The 18,185-nt window shown below is 46.0% G+C and overlaps 5 protein-coding genes across 5 annotated transcripts; 4 read left to right on the top strand and 1 right to left on the bottom strand.

Moving 5' to 3' along the window:
• The first annotated feature begins 2,570 nt into the window (after positions 1-2,570).
• On the top strand, positions 2,571-4,441 carry LOC128708230 (serine protease 40-like). The gene is made up of 3 exons (XM_053803189.1): positions 2,571-2,808; positions 2,878-3,763; positions 3,832-4,441. The coding sequence occupies exons 1-3, from the start codon at positions 2,571-2,573 to the stop codon at positions 4,439-4,441; spliced, it is 1,734 nt and encodes a 577-aa protein (XP_053659164.1).
• A 925-nt stretch (positions 4,442-5,366) lies between these two features.
• LOC128719557 (serine protease easter-like) lies at positions 5,367-7,219 on the top strand. The gene is made up of 3 exons (XM_053813184.1): positions 5,367-5,604; positions 5,672-6,557; positions 6,619-7,219. The coding sequence occupies exons 1-3, from the start codon at positions 5,367-5,369 to the stop codon at positions 7,217-7,219; spliced, it is 1,725 nt and encodes a 574-aa protein (XP_053669159.1).
• Positions 7,220-10,064: 2,845 nt separating this feature from the next.
• On the top strand, positions 10,065-11,969 carry LOC128717902 (polyserase-2-like). The gene is made up of 3 exons (XM_053811579.1): positions 10,065-10,302; positions 10,370-11,267; positions 11,336-11,969. Exons 1-3 carry the CDS (start codon positions 10,065-10,067, stop codon positions 11,967-11,969), a joined length of 1,770 nt encoding a protein of 589 aa, XP_053667554.1.
• Positions 11,970-14,410: 2,441 nt separating this feature from the next.
• Positions 14,411-16,297, top strand: LOC128708000 (serine protease easter-like). Its single transcript, XM_053802956.1, has 3 exons — positions 14,411-14,651; positions 14,711-15,578; positions 15,643-16,297. The coding sequence occupies exons 1-3, from the start codon at positions 14,411-14,413 to the stop codon at positions 16,295-16,297; spliced, it is 1,764 nt and encodes a 587-aa protein (XP_053658931.1).
• A 375-nt stretch (positions 16,298-16,672) lies between these two features.
• Positions 16,673-17,872, bottom strand: LOC128709034 (specificity protein transcription factor 3-like). Its single transcript, XM_053804018.1, has 2 exons — positions 17,856-17,872; positions 16,673-17,762 (listed from the first exon to the last, which is right to left on the bottom strand). The coding sequence occupies exons 1-2, from the start codon at positions 17,870-17,872 to the stop codon at positions 16,673-16,675; spliced, it is 1,107 nt and encodes a 368-aa protein (XP_053659993.1).
• Between the last annotated feature and the right edge of the window lie 313 nt (positions 17,873-18,185).

The following is an 18,185-nucleotide window of genomic DNA, read 5'->3' as shown; positions in this document are numbered from 1 at the left end:
GACGGTCACGACAACCATTTTGAGTGGACAATGTTCATAAAATCGACAGGGACGACATCCTGTCTCCTTGTACAGTCCCATCTTCGACAGTAGCAACAGGCGTTTTGAATGGAGAATCATGCTCTGAGCTCAGCAATGAGCTTAGTGGCCTGTTTTTTTTATTTAATTCTCAATATTGATACCGCAATCGGCAACAAGGAGACGGATCGTTGATTGTATGGACAATTTTAAAACCGTAGCACAACCTAAAACGGCTTGAAAAATTGGTAATAGCAGCGGTGATGGCAACATAAAAAATTGTTGCTAAAAATCTGCTTGAACTCCTGCTCATTTCATTGAAATGACTTATGAAACTTTCAATACCTTGAAGCCTTAGTTGCCGCTGGAGAGAAGACAGGAGAATCCATCTTACATTGGCACAGACCCTTTTTGATAGTCAAGAGTGAGAACCTAATGACAGATATTTAATACACAGCTATAGAATAAAATTAAGGTTTGGTTAAAAAAACACAATGTTTTGTACAATCGCACGGCAGAGTCACGTGATGAAAAAATGGTGTAACTTTAAGTAGATCACAAGAATAAGACATGATCATATTATTCCTGCTCTTCCTTATTTATCATCAATTCATCCGATACGGGCAACGATCCTCAGGAGTCCGTATCAGTGCATCATTTTCGTCACTGTTGCTGTCACTCACCGATTATTTCGGATGGGATTCTGTAGCTTCGATCGTTGGAAAAACCACCATCTTTATTGAACCGCCAAATTAATAATATTCACTCCACAAAAGAGAAACTTTTATAATTATCGATTTGGCATGGCTTATGCATATAAAAATAATATTCGTCATTGCTCTCACGAGATCATTAATCGAGATTGATTGAAAAAGAGCGATCTTCAATCACGGCTAACCTATCCACGCATATTGCTTTCACCAACAACCAGTTTAGTTTCCTCAGTGCTGCTCAATTGAAAGTAGGTTGACGCACAGGAGCGTGCTGACATTGCATGCTCTAGACCTTTAGTGTGGTGTTTTGTTTAGGAATTCCCCAACGCAGCGATCCGTGTGTACTCCATTATTTTTGTAAGACCGCAAAGAAAAAGCGCGGTACCAGAATAACCAGAAAAAGGTTATCAGCGGTACAGGGCGGGTCGTGTAAGGTGGTACGCAATCGTGTTCATACCGTTGTGCCTTTTGCTGATGGTGGCTTCAAGTTTGGCACAAAACTGTGGTGAACGAAAGGTTGTACAGTTCCTTATTGTTAATGGTACTGAAGCAAAGGACGGCCATTGACCATGGCATGTGGCAATCTTTCACTCGTAAAATAATTGTAATATAATTATTTTTCATTAAAACCTGGTTGACGACCCAGTGGCGTATGTGGTAGCAAGAGACGGCAGGACAACCGGCCATACAATTCAAATCATTAAAAACATATATTTATCACTATTCTAATAAAAAATCATTATCAAATGGCATAATAAAACCCAGATCAAAAAAGCTTGATAAAACAGAAGGCCATAAACATAGGTTGTAATAGAAAGGGGTCTGGTTATCGGAAAGTACCTGTTGTCACCACATCGAACATAATCCACTCAACATAAGCTTCAAACTCTGTTTGCTAATATCATACTACATACTTTCAGTTTCATTAAAATGAAGAAATGTGTTTGAGAACCGGACCCTAACGGACGCGGCGTGCTCAAACCGAGACTAGAAATTACTTAAATGAGGAAGCCAAGCTTATTTTTGTTAGCCTAACCTTATCCGGACATTCGGGAGAGATCGCTATTCATACATTACACCACAAGGTAAGTTAAACACGTGACCCGCGAGGTAATCGGTCTGGTTCGCAAGGGAAAAGCGTGAATTTTGCCTGAAATTCTAATTGAAACAGATTCCAGCTTATGACCCATAAATCGGACGCAATGTGTTACATCTGCATTCAGATGTAATACATTCTAATTGGACCGTAAGCAGCAGCAGCATTTATATTTGCAAATCGATCCACGAACTAAAATGCATTTCTACATACTTCATTATTATAGAAGAGATGAATGCAGTTGGAAGACTCGCAGTCATTATAATCTAATAAACCAACCAAACATCGCTGCTCTAGACAGTGCCTGAAGAACACAAAACAGAACACTCTAAACTTGAACGAAGGAATGGGGATTATATTCGTTCTCATTACCTAAAGATGTGAAATCCAAACACGCGTAAAACACTTGGACATAGTTTAATACAATAATGATTACACAAGTTCAACAAAGTTGCTCTACCCTGCCTGCTCATCTTCGCTCTCACGCTCATTATCAACTCCGGCAGAGAGCGATCTTCAATCGTGGTCAAAATATTGTAGCCTCGAAGACGGGTCATTGGAAGCAACCGGTTTTAGTTTCATCGGTGCCGCTCAGCAAGTTGCCAGCTTCAAGAGCACGCCTGACAGTGCTCACTCCTCTGGTAGTTGTTTTTGTTTGGGAATTCCCCAGCGTAGCGAAGATCTGTGTGTACTACATTATATTTGTACGGCCGCAGCCAGAGAAAGGTTATCAGCGGTACAGGATGGGTCGTGTAAGGTGCTACGCAATCGCGTTGATACCGTTGTGCCTTTTGCTGGTGGTAGATTTGAGTTTAACGCAAACCTGTGGCACACGAAAGGTGGTAAACTTTCTTATTGTGAACGGTACCGAAGCGAAGGACGGCCATTGGCCGTGGCATGTGGCCATTTTTCACAACAATGCTCGAACATTCGTTTATGCGTGTGGAGGAACAATCGTGGACCAGAATACAATTCTAACGGGTAAGCCAGACATAAACCTGTTTATGACATACATGACATACTTTGATTCTCCCATCTTTCCTATTCTAGCGGCTCACTGTTTGATGACGTCGAATGGGATCATTGCAAGAGAACGCCTCGTAGTGCAAGTTGGTCGAAATCGACTACGCGTTGCTAGCAACCGCGCACAAGAACACGAAGCGTTCGAGTTGATCGTACATCCGGAATATAACGTCAACCGTATTCAACACGATATCGCTCTGATAAAGCTCGCTACCGACATCACCTACACCGACTACATCCAACCGATTTGCTTGTGGAATAGAGGTGAAGATCAAAATGCGATCGTTGGCACTTGGGGCACTGTGATCGGATTCGGTGTTGATGAGAGCGATAATCCATCCGACACACTACGTGAAGCTAGAATTCCCGTCGTTAGCGCTATTACTTGTATCGAAAGCAACCGCAACGCGTTTGCCACTCAACTTACCTCGAATATGTTCTGCGCTGGTAATCGTGATGGGGTCAGCGCCTGTAACGGCGACAGCGGAGGAGGTTTATTCTTCAAGTACAATGATGTTTGGTTCATACGTGGGGTGGTTTCTTTCACAAAGCCGCGTCAAGATGTGCTTTTATGTGACACGAAGGAATACACCGTGTTTACGGATGTGGCAAAGTATTTGAGTTGGATCGGGCAACACATTCGCGGAACGTCTGGTCCACCGATTGTGATAGAGACTGTTAACAATCGTAAAATTGGGTTGCTACCGATGTCCACCTGTGGTGCCAATCCGTATGGCAACAGGGAAGAATCATCTAAGCCGGTTTTGCTCGGATATCCTTGGGTGGGTCTGCTGGAGTATACTGAGACTGGATCAAGGGAAAAGAGAACGATCTGCCAAGCGACATTAATTAGCGATCTCTACCTAATCACTGGCGCGCACTGCGTTAGCAGTATTCCTAGGCGATACACCTTGTGCGTATATTTTTCAATGAAGACATCCATACGTTCGACAAATTTTTAATGCTTATTCCTTATTCCAGATCGTCCGTACGGCTGGGAGAGTACGACAAGAGTACGATGACGGACTGTGCACAGGTGGATGGACAAACGATATGTGCACCTCCGGTGCAAACATTACGCATTGAGTCGGTGATCACGCACACGGGCTTCAACAAACCACGTTACGCGAACGATATTGCGCTTATTCGACTGCGCGACCGAGCGGACACTAGTCGGAACAATGTGAAACCAATCTGTCTTCCAGTAACGAATGAGCTACGCAGTCAGAAGCCAACCCATTACACGCTGACAGCGTGGGCCTCTGGTTCTAGCGGCAACTTACTTGAAAGGTCGCAACGTGAGCTTATCGAATCAATCGAATGCCAAAAGCTGTATACCGAACGTTCGGTCTTGCTGGAGAAAACGACCCGTCAGATATGTATCAAACAACAACAGGAATCCAGGCAGAGGTGTAAATTCCCATCCTCAGCAGCTCCTCTACAGCTGGTGCAGCAAGTGCAAGGAAAAAGTCGCTATGTGCTGTACGGAGTGTTATCGTATGGACCAAAGAACTGCAGTGCGCTTTACCCAGACGTTTACACCAACGTGGCCAGCTACGTGGATTGGATTCTGGAAAACATACAAGAGTAAATTGTGAATTTTCAAATTCGACACCTAATATGTTTAATCGAACATAAACAATCGTCTATTGTTATCCAACCACGAATACATAATAGAATTGCGGTTTATCCTTAAGTAGGGACTAGCCATAATAAAGCTGACGACGGTTTTTTTATGTATTTGAAAATATTGGCGGTGTTTATCACATTGATGTATGAAATTGACAACATTTTCCACAATAGAGTTAGAATAAGTATCGTGCCTTAAGTATCAACAGTGGTCTTTTAGTTCTTAGCTTAGTTCTTTGATGTGGTCTGATACGACAAGAACCAAATACTGAGATGCGCAGCACATTGTGGATCATTCTCTGCTGCTTCGACGTCCTTAGGATATTTGCTGATGTTGCTGCTGCTTTTGGGAAAACAATTATTGAGTTGAATGCACATTCGTGTATACACTCGCACGGTAACTCCAAACTTCAGTGCTAGCAAAACGATTTTCTGGAAGCAAAATGCCAGTAATTGGCAAGTAGCAAATCGCCAGTAACGAATCTATTATTAGTTCTATAATTCTTTGTCGTTCAATAGTATTGAAGTTACTAATTTTGTTATGCATAGCTGTTGCTGTTGAAGTTACTAATTTTGTTATGCATAGATTACTTAAATCCAAACCGTTTGTCACTCTCTATCTCTCGCTCAAAAAAGAACTCACTTTTGGCTCACTCACCCCCAAAAAGAGCGATCTTTCCAAATGGTCAATCTAACTTCAAAGATGAACTGGAGACGAAACCGGTTTTAGTTTCATCGCTGCTGCCCTACAAGTTACCAGTTTGGAACTCAAGACCGTGCTTATATTACGTATTCGTCCATGATTGTGATTGTTTCTAAAGTGTTCTACATGAAGAAGATCTGTATAATATAAGACATTATTTGTTGTGTATGCAGACGGAGGAAGGATGGGTAGCGTAAGATGCTTCGCAATCGTGTTCATACCGTTGTGCCTTTTGCTGATGGTGGCTTCAAGTTTGGCACAAAACTGTGGTGAACGAAAGGTTGTACAGTTCCTTATTGTTAATGGTACTGAAGCAAAGGACGGCCATTGGCCATGGCATGTGGCAATATTTCACAACAATGCTCGTACATTCGTTTATGCGTGTGGAGGAACAATTGTTGACCAGAATACAGTTCTAACGGGTAAGCCAGACATAAACCTGTTTATGACATACATTCATCTTTGATTCTCCCATCTTTCCGATTCTAGCGGCTCACTGTTTGATGACGTCGAATGGGATCATTGCAAGAGAGCGCCTCGTAGTGCAAGTTGGCCGAAATCGACTACGCGTTGCTAGCAACCGTGCACAAGAACACGAAGCTTTCGAGTTGATCGTACATCCGGAATACAACGTCAACCGTATTCAACACGATATCGCTCTGATAAAGCTCGCTACCGACATCACCTACACCGACTACATCCAACCTATTTGCTTGTGGAATCGAGGTGATAATCAGAATGCAATCGTTGACACCTGGGGTACGGTGGTCGGATTTGGTATCGATGAGACCGATGAAGTTTCTGACACACTACGTGAAGCTACAATTCCCGTCGTTAGTCATATCACTTGTATCGAAAGCAATCGGAAAGCGTTTGGTTCACTGCTAACCTCGAACATGTTCTGCGCTGGCAATCGTGATGGGGTCAGTGCCTGTAACGGCGACAGCGGAGGAGGTTTATTCTTCAACTACAACGATGTTTGGTTCGTTCGTGGAGTGGTGTCTTTTACGAAACCTCGTCAAAATACGCTTTTTTGTGACACGAAGGAATACACCGTGTTTACGGATGTGGCAAAGTATTTGAGTTGGATCAAGCAACATATGCGAGGAACGGCTGGCCAATCGGTTGTGATAGAGACTGATAACAATCGTAAAATTGGGTTGCTACCGATGTCCACCTGTGGTGCCAATCCGTATGCCAGCAGGGAAGAATCATCTAAGCCGGTTTTGCTCGGATATCCTTGGGTGGGTCTGCTGGAGTATACTGAGACTGGATCAAGCGAAAAGAGAACGAGCTGTCAAGCGACATTGATTAGCGATCTCTACCTAATCACTGGCGCGCACTGCGTTAGTGGCATACCTACGCGATATGGCGTGTGAGTATTCATCTTCGTTAACATATTTTTTTAAAGTGTTGATAGATATTCTTAATTGCAGATCGTCAGTACGGCTGGGAGAGTACAACAGAAACACGTTGACGGATTGTGCATCGGTTGATGGACAAATGGTATGTGCACCTCCGGTGCAAACATTACGCATTGAGTCGGTGATTACGCATCCGGACTACAACAAACCACGTTACGCGAACGATATTGCGCTTATTCGACTGCGCGACCGAGCGGACACTAGTCGGAACAATGTGAAACCAATCTGTCTTCCCGTGACGAATGAACTGCGTAGCCAAAAATCAACCCATTACACGCTGACTACCTGGGGTTTTGGATCTAGTGGTACTGTGCTGGAAAGGTCACTCCGCGAGACTGTTGATTCCGTCGATTGCCAGAAGCTGTATACCGATCAGTCGATCTCGCTGGAGAAAACGTCACGTCAGATATGTATCAAACAGCAACATGGCACGGAGTGCAAGTTACCATTGTCAGCAGCTCCTCTACAGCTGGTGCAACAAGTACGAGGGAAAAATAGCTATGTGTTGTATGGAGTGTTATCGTTCGGACCAGTGAGGTGCGGCGAACCTTACCCGGACGTTTACACCAACGTGGCCAGCTACGTGGATTGGATTCTGGAAAGCATAAAATAATGGGAACCACAGATCACATCGTAATGAGGACCTTAACTGTCATAACAATACATCAACAAGAACAGATTACTGAGATTTCTGTTTACTGAGTTCGGCAATGAAATTTTAATTGTCTTCTTCTAATCATAGCTAGAGATGTACTTTACCACTCTTTTAAAAGTGTGGTTCACATCTAGTCACTCTTTTCATAGAGTTGAATCTCGAATCGATTCTTTTCATGCTTTAATCTATAGATTGACTTTCTGTCGTGTAAAAATGATTAAGCTACCAACGCAACCCAACCTTTCAAAGCAAGAAAGCAGATTGAATTTCTCCACAGTGCACCAAAGAAAAGATATAGGAAAGAAAAATATAACATGTGATTCTTCTACTTCAGTTATCGTTACTTCTACAGTGACAGACAACAACAGAGAGAACAGAGAGAATCTACTTTATTTATTCTCAAACGAACTTCAAGCTTTAAAAAAATCCATCTTAATGTTTTCTGCATGTGTTAATGATGGATGAAAAAAGAAGGATAGACGAATAGATTAAAATGACTATAAGATATTGCAATATGGCTAAAATTCTCTTTACTTACTTACATCAACGGCGCTACAACCGCTTCGCAATCATTCTCATGACATAACCAGCCCACCGGAGAATCTAATCCACTGTGTGACAGTAAGTTTGCCGTACTCGCCAATAGAGGTCGCCAATGTAGCGGATCCTCCATTGTCCTTCGGTTCCTTCCATTGTCGCGGTGAAATTACTGTGTTGAATACCGCATACAAAATATTCTCTCTTATACTACAAGATCGTCTTGTCCCATTCGTAGACAAGATAGTTGGAAACTATCAGAAAGGATAAAGCACTGATCAGATCTTTACCAAGCGGCAAATCTTGGACATGACGTGGAAAACGTCAACCACGTGATGTTGCACTGACCACGGTTCGAACGGGGACAACACGAGAAGCAGCAGCAAAGCCACACCTGCTTGACGATAGACAACCTTGCAACGGAAATGTGTACCAACCGCAGTACATGGGAAGCAGTCCGGACTGCCGCTCGGACAATCTGAAGAAAGCCTTCCAACGGCAAGACGACGACGACAACAGCGACGGCGGAATACAAACCAAAGCGGAACAGCGATAGCGATAGCATACCGCAACACAGGACGACGAGATTAGATGTAGCAGCGACGAGCAACTAGAGCAGCAGCAGGAGCTAAGGCCCACCCGGGAGTAGCGGCCAGGGACGGATGGACTAGGAGCAGCAGCAGCGGCAAGGACAACAAGGAAGGACGATGTAGCAGTGCGTCAACAGCTTGGGTGTATCGCACAAACGACCCAGCATAGAGTACTACGCACATCAGATCGAGAAGTGGTTTAGTGGAGTCGCATCGGCTGCTTGGTCCGCTTCACGGGTCAAGTGACACGATGAATCCCACATAACCCATCTAGAGAGGCATTGTCGAGCCGCGATAAACTCCTCTAGGAGGGTACCTTTTGAAGGTTCCCGTTAACAAAAAAAGGGGTCAGCGGCAAGGAGATGGACCGGCTTGTCTACTCTTCAACCTAGCGCTAGCGTGGGCCATCGGCGACTCGGAGGTTGAAACTTCGGGGACCATCTTCTATAAGTCAATCCAGATCCTGGGATACACTGATGACATAGACATCGTTGGTTTCCGGTTCTCCTACGTAGCGAATGCCAAACCAAAGGATTGAACAGGCGTCAGAAAACCTCGGGTTGGAGATTAACGAGGCAAAAACCAAGGTGACAGTGGCACCACTACCAGCGGCCTTGCTAACACACTCTAACTTACGCAGCGGCGACATACAAATAGGTGAACGCATCTCGAATCTTTCGAAGTCGTCCAAAATTTCACCTATCTTGCGCCAAAAGTCAGCACCGACAATAATATTGATGTTAAAATACGCGCTAGGGTGCTGGCTGGCAACCGGTCATACTACAGTCTGCGGAAACTTTTCCACTCAAAACACCTGTCGAGACGAACGAAGCTAGGACTATGTAGAACCTATACAGTTCCAGTACTCACACACGCCTCTGAGACATGGACTTGGTCCAAAAGTGACGAAACCCTCTCAGCCCTGTTTGAGAGGAAGATGCTCAGAAGGATTTTTGGCCCCGTATGTGTTGAAGGACAATGGAGAAGCCGCTACAATGACGAACTCTCTGTGCTGTACGGTGCACTTTCTGTCGTACAGCGGATTAGACTGACCAGGGTCCGGTGGGTTGGGCACGTCATGAGAATGACACCGGACGATCTAGCCCGTAAAGTCCTTTTAGATCGACCACATGGACAGAGGAGGTGTGGTAGGCCCCAACTGAAATGAAGCGATGGCGTTGATGCGTTTGCCAGAAAGGCCGAAGGTGCTCGACCGTGAGCGGTTTAGAGGATTCTTGCAGCAGACCAAGACCGCGTGGCGGTTGTAGCGCCAGCGTTGCACGATAGCTTAAAAAAAACATCCCACAATCAAATCAATTACATGCTACTGCCATGCTATTGTCATTATGCTTTTTGGAATCAAAAGAATTGATAATACGAAGGCGCTTTAGCAAAAGTTAATTACACTCAGTGCTTATAAAAAACTTTGAGCTGATATGCTCCCAAGTGAACTTGCAGTTCATTTTCGCTCCCAACAGATCGTTCGAGAGAGTACCGGAACCTCAATGATGATCGTATGAGGCAATCGAGTTTAGTTCCATGACTGCTGTTCAATAAGCTACTAGGTCGAAGCTCACGTACGTGCTCTGCTGGAGGGAAAAATTGTTTTGCTTGGGATTTCTCCAACATAAGGAACATCTGCGAATAAAGCAGAGAAAGGTTATCAGAAGCGCAGTATGGGTCGGGCAAAGTGCTACGCAATCGCATTGGTTCTGCTGTGCTTGTTGCTGGTGGTAAAATCAAGTGTAACGCAAACTTGTGGCAAACGAAAGGTGGTAAATCAACTTATTGTGAACGGTACCGAAGCAAAGGATGGCCATTGGCCGTGGCATGTGGCCATTTTTCACAACAATGCTCGAACATTCGTTTATGCGTGTGGAGGAACAATCGTGGACCAGAATACAATTCTAACGGGTAAGCCAGACATAAACCTGTTTATGACATACATTCATCTTTGATTCTCCCATCTTTCCGATTCTAGCGGCTCACTGTTTGATGACGTCGAATGGGATCATTGCAAGAGAGCGCCTCGTAGTGCAAGTTGGCCGAAATCGACTACGCGTTGCTAGCAACCGTGTACAAGAACACGAAGCGTTAGTGTTGATCGTACATCCGGAATACATCGTCAACCGTATTCAACACGATATCGCTCTGATAAAGCTCGCTGCCGACATCACCTACACCGACTACATCCAACCGATTTGCTTGTGGAATAGAGGCAATAATCTGAACTTGATCGTGGGCTCTTGGGGAACGGTGATCGGATTCGGTAGAGATGAAACCGATGAAACTTCTGACACACTGCGTGAAGCAAGTATTCCCGTCGTTAGTCATATCACTTGTATCGAAAGCAATCGGAAAGCGTTTGATTCACTGCTAACCTCGAATATGTTCTGCGCTGGCAATCGTGATGGGGTCGTGCCTGCTGACAATCGTGCCTGTAACGGCGACAGCGGAGGAGGTTTGTTCTTCAACTACAACGATGTTTGGTTCGTTCGTGGAGTGGTGTCTTTTACAAAACCTCGTCAAAATACGCTTTTTTGTGACACGAAGGAATACACCGTGTTTACGGATGTGGCAAAGTATTTGAGATGGATCGGGCAACACATTCATGGAATTGGTGGTCAACCGGTGGCTGTAGAAGATAGTAACAATCGTAAAATTGGGTTGCTACCGATGTCCACCTGTGGTGCCAATCGGTATGCTAGCAGAAATGAATCAACCAAGCCGATTATGCTCGGATACCCGTGGATGGGTCTAATAGAGTGTACTAAGAAAGTAACCTTCGATGAGTCTATATTGTGTCAAGCGGCATTAATTAGCGACATGTATCTAGTCGGATTAGCTCAATGCGCTAAAAGAATACCGAAATGCTTCATGTGAGTTTATTGTGGCCTACATATATCCATACTTTCTAATAAGTCTAATTGATTATCCTTCATTGCAGATCAACCGTACGGTTGGGAGACTACGACATAAACAAATCCAAGGATTGCGCACAGGTGGATGGACAAGAGGTATGTTCGCCTCCGGTTCAAACATTACGCATTCAGTCTGTAATTGCGCACCCAGAATACAACCAACCACGTTACGCGAACGATATTGCGATTATTCGACTGCGCGACCGAGCGGATACTACTTGGATCAATGTGAAGCCAATCTGTCTCCCAGTGACCCACGAACTGCGCAGTCAAAAGTCAACCCATTACATTCATACTTCGTGGCCATTGCTGGAGTTCTGGAGAACTGATACAAGTGTAAACTTGCTCGAAAGGTCGATAGGCGAGTTTATCGATTCAATCGAATGCCAAAACATGATACGTGCGGCAAATATCACAATAATGGCAACGTCACGGCAGATATGCATCAAGCAGCAAAATCTTCGGAGCGAATCAGAAGAGTGCAAGAAAGCTTTTGCAGGGACTCCACTACAGCTTGTGCAGCAAGTGGACGGAGAGAGCCGCTATGTGTTGTATGGAATGTTATCATTCGGACCGGCAAGCTGCACCCACCTTCTGCCGGATGTGTACACCAGCGTGCCCAGTTATATGGACTGGATTCTAGAAAACATACAAGAGTAGAATCCGCAATCCAACAAATGGAAAATTGAACAGCAAGAAAAAAGGATGATGCGTTTATTAATGCGTTAGTCCATGAATTGGATGTACTGGAATGCATGATTAAATGATGAAGATTTCAACATAGTGAACAGTTACAGAACAGAACAAACCATTTGGGCTAAAATCCTATTCCCGAAAAAAATATACTGGAGTAAGTATTTGATTCTTTACGCATGATCAAGTTTAATAAAAAATAAGCATCAGCGCAAATTGTTTGTGTTATACGCCAAAATGAGATTTTGTCGAGTTTGATTGGGTTGGGATAGAGTATATCCTGCCTTGGAGGAATTCGATGAGCATTCATTGCTTTAGCCCCAGGTGTTGTGGATTGACCGCTGGTACTCGAAGCCACTAAATCCACATCTACCTCGGTCTATGTTCGCACTTTTCTTCCAGTGCCTAGCTAACACATGCTCCTGGTAAGCGTTAGCGGCTGTTAGGACTGATCTGCACTCGACGTGCTCCACGTATCTGCTTTGTGGCGCTGTTTCGTATACCAAAAGTTTTCGGGAGACCAACTGCACGCCATCTGTCCTTTCCATTGCATTCTATTCTTGAGCTCTGGATCAGATGTTTGCTACTGAGCGTTCATTACTGTTTTGATTTACAAGAGTTATCTACTTGCACCTTGCTCAACATAAAATATCTACGCGCCCCCGACATTATTTGAATCATTCCATACACACCATTGTAGACCATTTCCCTATTTCTCCCGATGTTCTCAGTGAAGAGATCCGTTCTATTAGTCCAATGATTAATTGTTCAAAAAAAAAGGTTGCTTTGACATAACCCCGAGGACTTTTGGCTAATATTCTATTTTCAATACACCTGTTTGTTGTTTAAAAAATCCATCTTCTCTATCAGTGGTGCATTATTCCCCATGGAAGCCCTGGGCGGAATGATAGTTGGAGCCCCTTATTACCCCGGGAGGGTGATCATGATCTAATTTCAGAAATTACAGTTCTGGGAGAGGGGGTGGGGGGTTGGCACGAGACCTATCTAATAAAAGCTAAAAGCGTGGTTGGATGGTGTCGCCCGATAACATCCTTATCGGGCTGCCCGATAACATCCTTATCGGGCTGCCCGATAACATCCTTATCGGGCTGCCCGATAACATCCTTATCGGGCTGCCCGATAACATCCTTATCGGGCTGCCCGATAACATCCTTATCGGGCTGCCCGATAACATCCTTATCGGGCTGCCCGATAACATCCTTATCGGGCTGCCCGATAACATCCTTATCGGGCTGCCCGATAACATCCTTATCGGGCTGCCCGATAACATCCTTATCGGGCTGCCCGATAACATCCTTATCGGGCTGCCCGATAACATCCTTATCGGGCTGCCCGATAACATCCTTATCGGGCTGCCCGATAACATCCTTATCGGGCTGCCCGATAACATCCTTATCGGGCTGCCCGATAACATCCTTATCGGGCTGCCCGATAACATCCTTATCGGGCTGCCCGATAACATCCTTATCGGGCTGCCCGATAACATCCTTATCGGGCTGCCCGATAACATCCTTATCGGGCTGCCCGATAACATCCTTATCGGGCTGCCCGATAACATCCTTATCGGGCTGCCCGATAACATCCTTATCGGGCTGCCCGATAACATCCTTATCGGGCTGCCCGATAACATCCTTATCGGGCTGCCCGATAACATCCTTATCGGGCTGCCCGATAACATCCTTATCGGGCTGCCCGATAACATCCTTATCGGGCTGCCCGATAACATCCTTATCGGGCTGCCCGATAACATCCTTATCGGGCTGCCCGATAACATCCTTATCGGGCTGCCCGATAACATCCTTAACGGGCTTCCCCTGGACATATTTCATAATTGTTGAACGGAGGGTTGAACGCCCTCTTACACTTAGAGGCCCCTCTAGCATACGGAGTGGGTTAAAACGACGCTTTTCTAGCCCAATTCAAGGACAATTCATACAGTTTTTCCTAATAAACAGCTTTTTTCGGGGTCCCCCACACGGCGAGGCCCAAGGCGGCCGCCTACTCTGCCCACCCTTAGATCCGCCACTGCTCTCTATAAGATGAACGCTCTCAGTTTCATTATTTGAAGTTTGTACATAAAATCATCACACAGAAGTGCGTGAATTCATTCCGCTCGTGTACACTCAACGACAACGGCACGATGCTTTTTGCGACCGCTCCTTGCTCCACGATCTTCTCGTAAATCTTGGCAGTTGAGCATGAGTGCCCCAATTGCCGCTGATAAAATGACCAATCAGGGCGATGGGAAGAAATCAGTTTCATTGCGAACGTTGCCACCAGCAGATCGCTGTACGCTACGCAACATACGCAGTGAAGATCTTCAAAGAAAAAGAAATACACGAGCGTTTTTCGTTTTCAACGGGGATTCCCAGAGATTAATTAGCACAATGAGGGGATTCACTGTGCTGATTGTGGCGTTTTGTGCGTGTGTCTTTAGAACAACGATCGCTCAGGAAATCCCACTGGAGTGTGGTGAACGCAAGGTGAAGACCGTGTACCTGGTGCAGCATGGGATGGAAACGAAGGAAGGCCATTGGCCGTGGCATACCGCCATCTATCACCGGGAGGGGCAAGATTTCGAATACGCTTGCGGTGGTTCGATTATCGATCGAAACACTATTCTGACCGGTACGTACACACCGCGCGCCCCCGTTGGGTATCGTGCTGCTAATTGTTTATCATTCCAGCGGCTCACTGTCTGTACACGTCCCGCGGCCGGATCGAGCTGACCCAGCTGTCCGTACAAGTGGGGCGTAATCAGCTGTCGGAAGCGAGCACACGCTCGCAGGAACATCAGGCAGAGCAGCTCATCGTACATCCGGGCTACAACCCGCACAGTGTCGCGGACGATATAGCGCTGATCAAGCTGGCTACCGATATCACACTGACGCGATACATCCAACCGGTCTGCCTGTGGAACATGGAACCAAACCTGGACCTGATCGTGGCCAAGAACGGTACGGTGGTGGGCTTCGGACTGACGGAGCACGATCGCGTGTCGGACTATCTGCGGCAGGCTACGATCGAGGTGGTTGATTCCTGGACGTGCATCGAGAGCGATCGGGTCGCGTACGGTTCCACACTGACCGCGGGTATGTTTTGCGGTGGTGGCAAGGCGGGCGTTAGTGTGTGTAACGGGGACAGTGGTGGTGGTATGTTTTTCGAATTTTCCGACAACTGGTACATCCGGGGCGTGGTTTCGTTTATGCCGTTGCGCGAAAACAGCGGCCTGTGCGATGGTACCAAGTACACGGTGTTTACCGATGTGGCCAAGTATCGTGACTGGATCGCACAGTTCATCAACCCAACGCTAGCGTCCGCCCGTGAAGATCCGCTCCTGGTGGACAGCAGTCCGAAGTTGCGGTTGCTTAACTTTAATACCTGCGGCATCAGCCCGTACACGACCGGGGCGAACGATAGCTTCTTCGCCTATCCGTGGATCGGAATGGTGGAGGTGACCGTTCAGGGCAAAACGATGCCATTTTGTCAGGTCACGTTAATTAGCGAGTGGTACGCCGTGGGACCGGCACATTGTTTCGCTAATGATAGGAGGGAGTAAGTTATTGGGTCGAACGATGCACGTTCTCACACTGATAGATTATCATCCTTTCCTCCACAGACGAACCATCCGGTTCGGCGATTACGACAGGTCAACGGAAACGGACTGCATTGATCGGAACGGCACTGCCGTTTGTGCGCCACCGGTGCAGATACTGCCGATCGAAAGAATCATAATACGTCCGGATTACAACCAAATCGCATTCACCGACGATATCGCGCTGATTGAATTTCACCGACCGGCCAATATTAGCCAGCCGAATGTGAGACCGATTTGTTTACCGGTTACGGTCCCGTTGCGTAGCTACAAACCGACCACCTTCGCGCTGGGTGGATTCCTTACTGGTGGCGATCAAATCGTTAGCAGCCGTCCGACCTATCTCAACTCGGTCAACTGTCAGGAGCGCTACAATGCTCTCAATTATCCGCTGCGCAAAAGTCACACACAAATCTGTGTCCTAGGGTTACCGGCCAATTTTACCGGACCGTGCGAACGGATGGTTTCCGGTGCAACACTGCAAACGGTTCAAACGTTCGGCCGACGGGAACGATACTTTTTGCAGGGATTGCTTTCGTTCGGTGCACGTGAGTGTAACGCAACGGTGCCCGATATCTACACCAATGTGGCCGTTTACCTCGACTGGATACTGTACAACATGCGCGACATTAGACTGAGCGGTCCCGATACAAGCGAGCAGCTCATCTTCACATCGTAAGCTTAATCGTTGTGCTGGAAACGAATGGTACCGAAAGAAAGAGCACAACGCAATCTTATTTTCTAATCTGATTAAAAATTTACAACAGAAGTATCCTAGTAAGCTACGTTTTTCAAAATAAAATACTTGTAGCGATGGAGATCATTTTATTGAAGGAATTTTGCAATGTTTCACTCTAATCGAGCTGTCTCCCAAAAGTTGCGGGTGTCCTTCATTTTTAATACTGGTAAGAAACATCATGTGACTCTCTAATTCTAGTCTTACTGTAGTATTGCATCTACTGCTTTGACGATGCGTCATGTTTGATTCTCACGGATTCCACAGTTAAATATCTTGACTCTTGCTTACTTTACTGGCGTAACACTCATGGCAACCCTAGGTCGATTTAATGGCACAGACTTTCAGCTTGTTCTTGCTCCGATGCACCTTCGCGATGTGTCGTTCGAGAATGTTACCGCGCAGGAAACGCTCACCGCAATGCTCGCACGGTATTACCGTGAGTCCCTGCGGTATCTCCCCGTGCACCTCGTACATGTGGCGTTTTAAGTTGTACGATTTGGTGAACCTCATCTGGCACGGATCACAGGCCAACGAGCAACGGTTGGCTTTGTCCCATGCGTGCTGTTGGTTCATATGCTGATCGTACTCGTAGTAGGTAGCGAAGCTTTGCCGACACTGTTCACATCCAGGCGGTGGTTTTTTGAAGTTTGGTTTTATCTTTCCCTTGCTACGCCGTGAAGGGATTGGCGAGGTATTACCCGTTGCACAAATCGTCGTCTCGCCAGCGGTCGTACACGTGCCGCTCGGTGATATTTGGTTGCCCAGAACCGAGATACCGAGATGTTTGGTCGGTGTGATCAGCGTCGATCCGGGAAGTGCATGAGAACCTTCGCTAATACTAGAACTAATTATGCAGTCATGGGTAATGCCGTATTGGTGCAATACCGGTGGACTTGCAACCGGTACCGAATCCAGCGTCACCAGTATCTGTTGCATGTTATCCGCTTCTTCACATTCCTCCTTACATTCTATATCGGTGAAATGTGGCGTTGGTGTGCAGATAATCTCCTCCGGTACTTCGGCTATGATCGGTAGCGCGGCTTCCGTTACTCTATCATCATCATTCTCCAGCTTCACCTCTACCGTCCGATGAGAACTCTGCTGCTGCTGAAGTAACAACTGCTGTCGCTGCCTTTCCAGCTGTTCGGCGAGTACGGTCCTTCTCGTCCGTATAAGCACATCCTGCCGCAGGCACTCCTCACGAAACTTACAAAACAAGTCCAACATTTGCAAACATTTGTCACAAATGACCGCCCCAGCGTCATCCGCTTGTGCGAGATGCACCGATGTTAGCACCGCTATCATACGCACTAGCTCATCCTTCGGGTCATTGTCACCCGGGGGGAATAGCGGGTGTATTACAATGCCTTCCGCTGCACATAACCGGCAGAAGAAATCCTGAGCGCTACGAAAAAAAAAAACAAAAATGGAAAGAAAAGAAGGAACGACTGTAAATCATGTTCGGCTTCCCGGTGCAGGCAGTTCGATAGAAACTCACAATGTACCCGGGTCCATATTTGCTTTCTCCCCGACATAGACACTACAGTTTGTGTTCGTTTGGAGTTTTTTTTTTATGCGGCAGAGTTGTTGTTTTTTATTGTTTTTTACGGGCACTGTGAGCTGGGCAGCTTCATTCACCACTTTTATGCGGCATAGTTGTTTTGATTCGTTCACGCGTTCCGTTTTATCGCTACGATTTGTTTACAAGCGAACGCAGACGGTGCGGGACAATTTGACAGCTGGTGAAACTAAAAAAAAAACGCCGCACATAAAGTCGCTCGCGGGCAAATTTCTTTTGATAAAAATATTTAATAATTCCTAGAACATA

This window comes from Anopheles marshallii, chromosome 2 (genome assembly GCF_943734725.1).
Source record: "Anopheles marshallii chromosome 2, idAnoMarsDA_429_01, whole genome shotgun sequence".
In the NCBI taxonomy this organism is placed as follows: domain Eukaryota; kingdom Metazoa; phylum Arthropoda; class Insecta; order Diptera; family Culicidae; genus Anopheles; species Anopheles marshallii.
The sequence above is the reverse complement of the archived record's forward strand: the minus strand, read 5'-3'. Positions and strand labels throughout refer to the sequence as shown.

Coding starts and splice junctions, on each gene's coding strand:
- LOC128708230 (XM_053803189.1), top strand. CDS start 2,571: ATGGGTCGTGTAAGGTGCTACGCAATCGCGTTGATACCGTTGTGCCTT. Junction 2,809..2,877: donor CCAGAATACAATTCTAACGG/GTAAGCCAGACA, acceptor TTCCTATTCTAG/CGGCTCACTGTTTGATGACG. Junction 3,764..3,831: donor ATTCCTAGGCGATACACCTT/GTGCGTATATTT, acceptor TCCTTATTCCAG/ATCGTCCGTACGGCTGGGAG.
- LOC128719557 (XM_053813184.1), top strand. CDS start 5,367: ATGGGTAGCGTAAGATGCTTCGCAATCGTGTTCATACCGTTGTGCCTT. Junction 5,605..5,671: donor CCAGAATACAGTTCTAACGG/GTAAGCCAGACA, acceptor TTCCGATTCTAG/CGGCTCACTGTTTGATGACG. Junction 6,558..6,618: donor ATACCTACGCGATATGGCGT/GTGAGTATTCAT, acceptor TCTTAATTGCAG/ATCGTCAGTACGGCTGGGAG.
- LOC128717902 (XM_053811579.1), top strand. CDS start 10,065: ATGGGTCGGGCAAAGTGCTACGCAATCGCATTGGTTCTGCTGTGCTTG. Junction 10,303..10,369: donor CCAGAATACAATTCTAACGG/GTAAGCCAGACA, acceptor TTCCGATTCTAG/CGGCTCACTGTTTGATGACG. Junction 11,268..11,335: donor AGAATACCGAAATGCTTCAT/GTGAGTTTATTG, acceptor CCTTCATTGCAG/ATCAACCGTACGGTTGGGAG.
- LOC128708000 (XM_053802956.1), top strand. CDS start 14,411: ATGAGGGGATTCACTGTGCTGATTGTGGCGTTTTGTGCGTGTGTCTTT. Junction 14,652..14,710: donor TCGAAACACTATTCTGACCG/GTACGTACACAC, acceptor TTATCATTCCAG/CGGCTCACTGTCTGTACACG. Junction 15,579..15,642: donor TTCGCTAATGATAGGAGGGA/GTAAGTTATTGG, acceptor TTTCCTCCACAG/ACGAACCATCCGGTTCGGCG.